Source organism: Suricata suricatta, chromosome 15, assembly GCF_006229205.1.
Source record: "Suricata suricatta isolate VVHF042 chromosome 15, meerkat_22Aug2017_6uvM2_HiC, whole genome shotgun sequence".
NCBI lineage: Eukaryota > Metazoa > Chordata > Mammalia > Carnivora > Herpestidae > Suricata > Suricata suricatta.
In genome coordinates this window covers 76,277,714-76,283,415 of record NC_043714.1, presented here as the reverse complement: position 1 = coordinate 76,283,415, position 5,702 = coordinate 76,277,714, and the positions used below count along the sequence as shown (strand labels likewise).

Sequence of the window (5,702 nt, the reverse complement as noted above, 5' to 3'; positions counted from 1 at the left end):
GGGTGTGTTTGAGTAACAGACCAGTGAGTAGGACCGGGGGCTCTAGCAACGGCTTGGGACGGTGGTTGCCTCTTCTGTGGCCCATGAGGGGACCGTGTTGAAGACTAAGCTCTGAAACAGCACCCTTGGGCGACACGGTCCTGCCGCTGCTTTCACTTCGGGCCCCCCCAAGCCCCCCAGCAGGGGCATCGGCTGCCTCGGATCGGGTGGCCTGGGTCGCAGCCCCTGGTAATGACTCCAGATTCTTCCGAAAACTCTTGGGGACCCTTCCTGGGCTTAGGAATTTCTGTAACTATTGCCCTTAGTTTGGCATCTGACCAAAGAGTAGAAGATGCAGAGAAGGACTCCAGGACCGGCAAAGCGTGAGGACTGAGGTCAAGGCGGAAGGAGCCACCAGAGGGGCCACGCCAGGCCCCCTGTCTCTGTTTTTAGGCACATACCTCTCTTTCGGTCTCCATCAGCTCTCTGTCGTGAACCTTTGAATGAAGCTTTCCTGGAATCTGGAGCCTTTCGGAAGCTTCTACATCATAATTAAACCAAGTATTCTGTTCTGCTCGTTTAACCTCGGGCAACCTTGTTTCCAAGTCCGCTTCTGAAATAAATGATCCTGTCTAATTTGAACATCCTCCGTATCGGCCATTGGAATTCTAGGTTGGTTTTACTAAGATTTTGCCCTTCTTGGGGATATTTACAGCTCCGGGACCGTAGTTCTTAGACACAAGAAGCAGGGCTGGCAGAAGGTGGCGCACTTGACCCTTCTGGGCTGAAGGAACTATTTCTTTATTTATCTTTCTTTTTTTTTTTTTTTTAAGCTAAGCCTTTGGGGTTTCTCAGAGCCAAGCTAATTCCTAAGAGGCATGTGCTGCTAGGCTGGGGACTGTGCACGTTTCACAGCGCACCTCATCATATGGAAATTTTCTTGAGGTTGGCAGGTGACCTACAGTCAGCCTAACCCGTTCTGTGACTGACCTGTCCTAACACTGTGGCAATTTTTGGTAGCTTTTTGGGTCCTGAGGTCCCCGTAAGCAAAAGCCTTTATCCACAAAACAAAACACACAACAGGGTACCTGGGTGTGTGTGTATGTCGGTGAAGCATACAACTTCAGCTCAGGTCATGATCTCACGGTGTGTGAGTTCAAGCCCCGCATCAGACTCTGTGTCTCCCTCTCTCTCTGCCCTTCCCCTGCTCGTGCTCTGTCTGTCCATCTCTCTCTCTCAAAATAAATAAATGTTTTAAAAAAATCTAAAACAACAACAAGACACACAAGCACGTGCATCTTAACACAGCAGCCGTCCCCAAGTCCAGCGGCAATTTCCAACCTGGAACAAAGCACGAGAGAAAGGACTGAAACAGCAGACCCCAAAGTTGAGGTCGGGGGACTGGACTGAGCTTGCAGACGAAAGGAAAGTGCAGCCAGGACGTCAGTGAGCCCAGAGCTTACCGCAGAAGGCAGGGCTCAGGGCCCGTGTGGACCCGCCCACAACCCTTGAGACGCTTCACCCCAAAAAGCCGCAGACTGGAGACCACCTGCTCCGGGCAGAGCAGCACCCCAGCGAGGCCGTGAAGTCCGGAGGTAAGCGTCCACCTAAAGAAGCCAGAGAATGAAGAGTAAGTGAAAGACACCACAGAGGAGACACGGAGGGACAGAAACACGGCGGAGAGGCGTGAACCTCCGGCGCGTGTGGCAGGCGCGTGCTGAGAACCCCAGACACACCGCAGCCCGAGGACCCGCCACGGGACTCCCATCCGGCGGGACTCCCGAGGAGGCAACAACCACCCTCGGTGGTTGGATCAAAGCAGTTTTGCAGCGATTGGGGATGTCCCAGGAAGGACCGCGAGCGCGCTGTCCGGGGTGTCGGGGTGTCTCCGGCCGCTCGGTGGGCTGGGAGTCGCACGAGGCCGCACGGCCGTCAGACTCCACTGCGCCCCCGGGAAAGGTCCATGCCCTTCACTGTGACTCAAACACACCTCAGTAGAAATACTTGAACCCAGACGTGTCGATGGCCAAGAGAACACATGGCAAGATGCTCAACATCACTCATCATCAGGGAAACACGAACCAAAACCACAAGGAGATACGCCGCACAAAACCACAAGGAGAATGGCTAGAATCAAAAAGACAAGAAACAACCGATGTCCCCGAGGACGCGGAGGAGAGGGGGTCCTCTGGCACTGCCGGTGGGACGGCAGACCGGTGCAGCCGCTGTGGAAAGCAGCATGGAGCGTCCTCAGAAAAACAAAACTAGAACTACCATACGATCCAGTAATCCCACTCCTGGGTATTTATCGAAAGAAAAAATAAAACACTAACTTGAAAATACACTTGCAGCCCTATGTTCACTGCAGCATTCAGCATTTACAACGGGCAGTCCGAGTGTCGGTCCACAGGCGAATGGGTAAAGAAGCGGTCTCTATATGCAGCGGAATAGTACTCAGCCATGAAAAAGAATGAGACCTTGCCATTTACAACAACATGGCTGGACCCACAGAGTACTGTGCTGAGTGAAATAAGTCAGAGGGAGAAAGACAAATACCATACGCTCTCACTCCTATGTGGTGGGGGCGGGTGAAATAGTTGAAGGGGATGAAGAGGTGCAAACCTCCAGTTATAAATGAGTACGACATGGGGATGAAAAGCACAACAGAGGGAATATAGTCAGTAACACTGTAACAACGCCATGCACTGACGCGGCGACCACACTCCTGTGCCGAGCACTGCACGGCGGAGGGAAGCATTGCATCTCCGTGCTGGACACCTGAAACTCACATAATGTGGTGTGTTGATTAAACTTCAATAAGAAAATCTTTAAAACTTGGGGCACCTGGGTGGCTCAGTCAGTCGAGCGTCCAACTTTGACTCAGGTCACGATCTCAAGCCTCACATCAGGCTCTCTGCTGTCAGTGCAGAGCCCACTTGGCATCTTCTGTCCCCTCTCTTTCTCTCTCTGCCCCTCCCCGGTCTCTCTGTCTCAAAAATAAATAAGCATTTTTTAAAAATCTTTAAAACTAGGGGCGTCTGGGTGGCTCAGTCAGTTAAGCGTCCAACTTCAGCTCAGGCCATGATCTCACAGCTAGTGAGTTCAAGTCCCGCGTCGGGCTCTGTGCTGACAGCTCGGAGCCTGGAGCTGCTTCAGATTCTGCGTCTCCCTCTCTCTCTGCCCCTCCCCCACCCACACTTGCGCACTCTCTTTCTCTCTCAAATATAAATGGATATAAGCGGACGTTAAAAATTTTTTTAATCTTTAAAACTTTGCAAATTTTTAACTTTGGAAACAGATTTGTTCCCCAAACTCAGATATTTCAGATTTTTTTTTAAAGTAATGTGGTGCCCACCCTGTATATTCTATGAACACCTTAGCAGGGTCTGGGGCAGATGTGGAATCAAATATACTAACATCCCTGCTACAGAATCATACAGAATTCACACTAACTGCCATAAACAGTTTCACATCAGTTTGGGTCAGCTTTTACTGCCAAATGAGTTTGCTGCCCATGAAAAAATGTTTAATTTTTCTGGAGTTTCGACTGTGAATCTGGGACGAGGAGCTGCAGCCCTGGGACACGCAGCGCAGAATGGAACAGGACAATGGTTGGGAACCCAGGGCTTCTGGGGGCCCGGGTCCCACGGCGTTCGGCAGGGTGGGTGTGGAGCCAGCAGGCCCTGCCGCACCCCAGCGTCCTGCAAACAGGCCAGATGCGGGGCAAGCCTGGGCAGGGGAGCTCCTCCAGCCTCAGCCATAAGCAGTAAGCTTGGAGAAATTTCCATTTCAGGGCGCCCTCCCCCACGCCCCGCCCCCCCCCCCAGCATCGCCATGAGAGGGCACTGAAGGCCCCACCTGCAGGGGGCGCTCACAGCGGGCTTGCATCCAGCAAGGCGGCAGAACGGATACCCTTGTGCTCCAACCAAGGCTGCCCTCAGCGCCCCTCTAGGATCAATTCCTGGAAATGGAATCCCTTGGGGAAACGTACACACGTTTTAAATTTTAATCGATGCCTGCCGAAAGCTTCACCAAAAAAGACCCACCACCTTCCCCCTCAAAGGACACTTCCCTGCTGACATCCAACAATTTTATTTTTTGCCAATCTTAGCCAAAATGATACAGCATCTTAATTTCCACTCCTCAGATATTAGCAAGGTTGAGTCGACAGCCTCTCCGTCACTATCTCTAAGTGGCCCGTCGCCATTTGCTTATTAGTTTATGAAGTGGTCGTTATCATCAATATTAATCCTCAGCAAAAATACAAATACTGCATCTTTCAACCTAATCAATGGTGGTTTTGCCAAACAAACCTCTGAAAATGTTTACCCTCACATCCATCGATTGTTTCTTCTATAAGGATTTGGGGGCCTGGGATCATATTTAGAAAAGGTACTCCCCACCCCAAAGGACACTGGCATCAAAATCTTGGACTTGGACTGTGGAATCTGGGAACACCGAAATAAAGAAATATTGTAGTTGTCACATCTTGGGGCAAAACTTCTAGGACTTTATGTTTAGAGGAGACACTTTGCTTCGTTTCTCTGACCTCGTATCCGTTCATTACAAATGTTATTGCTGGAGCCTCAACCACATGCCAGGCACAGTTCCAGTGCGGGACACAGCCTGGCACCCACACTCTGGCCGGGCCGCCTTCACCTGAGGCTCACGGAGCATCTGTGATGTCTGAGCCCCTGCCCAGTGCCAGGCAGGCTCCTGGTCTCACCCCTCCTCGAACGCCTCCAGGGAAGGCAGACTCAAGGAAATCAGAGGGCGGGCCCTGGAGACTCCAAGAAAGGCAAGAGAATGAGGGACTCCAGGCTCTGAGGCCTGGGGGAGGCCTCAGCCCCAGCCTGCAGGGTGGCGGGAGGGACGGCTCCAGCCCCACCACCCCTTTCTGCTCACAGATGGCCGTCAAGTCCGTCCAGTTCCTGAATAAGGATGTGTGGTCCAAGGAGCTGCTGTTGGCACTCACCAAGCCCGACCAGACCCATCAGGAGCAGCCCCCCGAGAAGGTGGGCCACACCCTGTCCCCCGCAGACAGTCCCAGGGGCTCTGTCCATAAGATGGACCTAGAGCAAGGCCCGGGGCCCTAGAAGGACACTGAGACCCGAAAGAAACAAAGGGCCAGGGGCCTGAGCAGCAGGACTTGAAGCTGCACCCTCGAAACCCCACCACTAGGCAGGGGCATGAGGGTCCTAGAGCAGGGGCATGAGGGCAGCTACAGGCGCCCAGGGTGGTGGGGCAGCCTGGTCAGGGGAGGCGGCAGGCCATCGGGGCAGACAGAGGTGGTTCAGGCCCAGGACAAGAGGCTGAACCTCCCCCCAGGCCTTTCTGTTCATGTACTACGGGCTGATCCTTCAAGCCGAGGACAATGCCACCACCATCAGGGCACACCTGAGAACTCTCCTGGGCACGTCCCACGAGTGGCCCAAGCAGAGGGAGGTGAGGACCCGGCCCCCAGCCTTGCCCACAGCTGCCTGACCTTGACCTCAGACTTAGCCTGATCCCTGCTCATACCCTGAGCCCTGATCAGCCCACACAAAGAAGCCTGATCCCTTCCATACACTGAGTCCTGTCCCTGGTCATGCACTAAACCCCAACCCTGGTCACAACTCTGGGCCCTGACCCTGGTCACACACTGAACCTATCATAGCTTGTGCCCTCCCCTTTGTCACACATCTATTTCCTGACCCTCGTTCCCTCCTCTGGCCCAGGCCTGC

The 5,702-nt window shown here is 53.3% G+C and overlaps 1 protein-coding gene and 1 long non-coding RNA gene across 2 annotated transcripts in view; one reads left to right on the top strand and one right to left on the bottom strand.

Annotated features, from left to right (window-relative positions):
• Positions 1–488, bottom strand: part of LOC115279440 — a 1,007-nt gene extending 519 nt beyond the window's left edge. Inside the window, exon 1 of the long non-coding RNA XR_003903440.1 lies at positions 441–488. This is a non-coding gene — a long non-coding RNA (uncharacterized LOC115279440). The remainder of the gene's footprint in view (positions 1–440) is intronic.
• LOC115278864 (maestro heat-like repeat family member 5) overlaps positions 1–5,702 on the top strand; it is a 56,684-nt gene that overhangs the window by 19,307 nt on the left and 31,675 nt on the right. Inside the window, 2 exon segments of the mRNA XM_029923336.1 lie at positions 4,887–4,994; positions 5,308–5,424. Of these exon segments, the coding sequence (XP_029779196.1) occupies positions 4,887–4,994; positions 5,308–5,424 (225 nt within the window).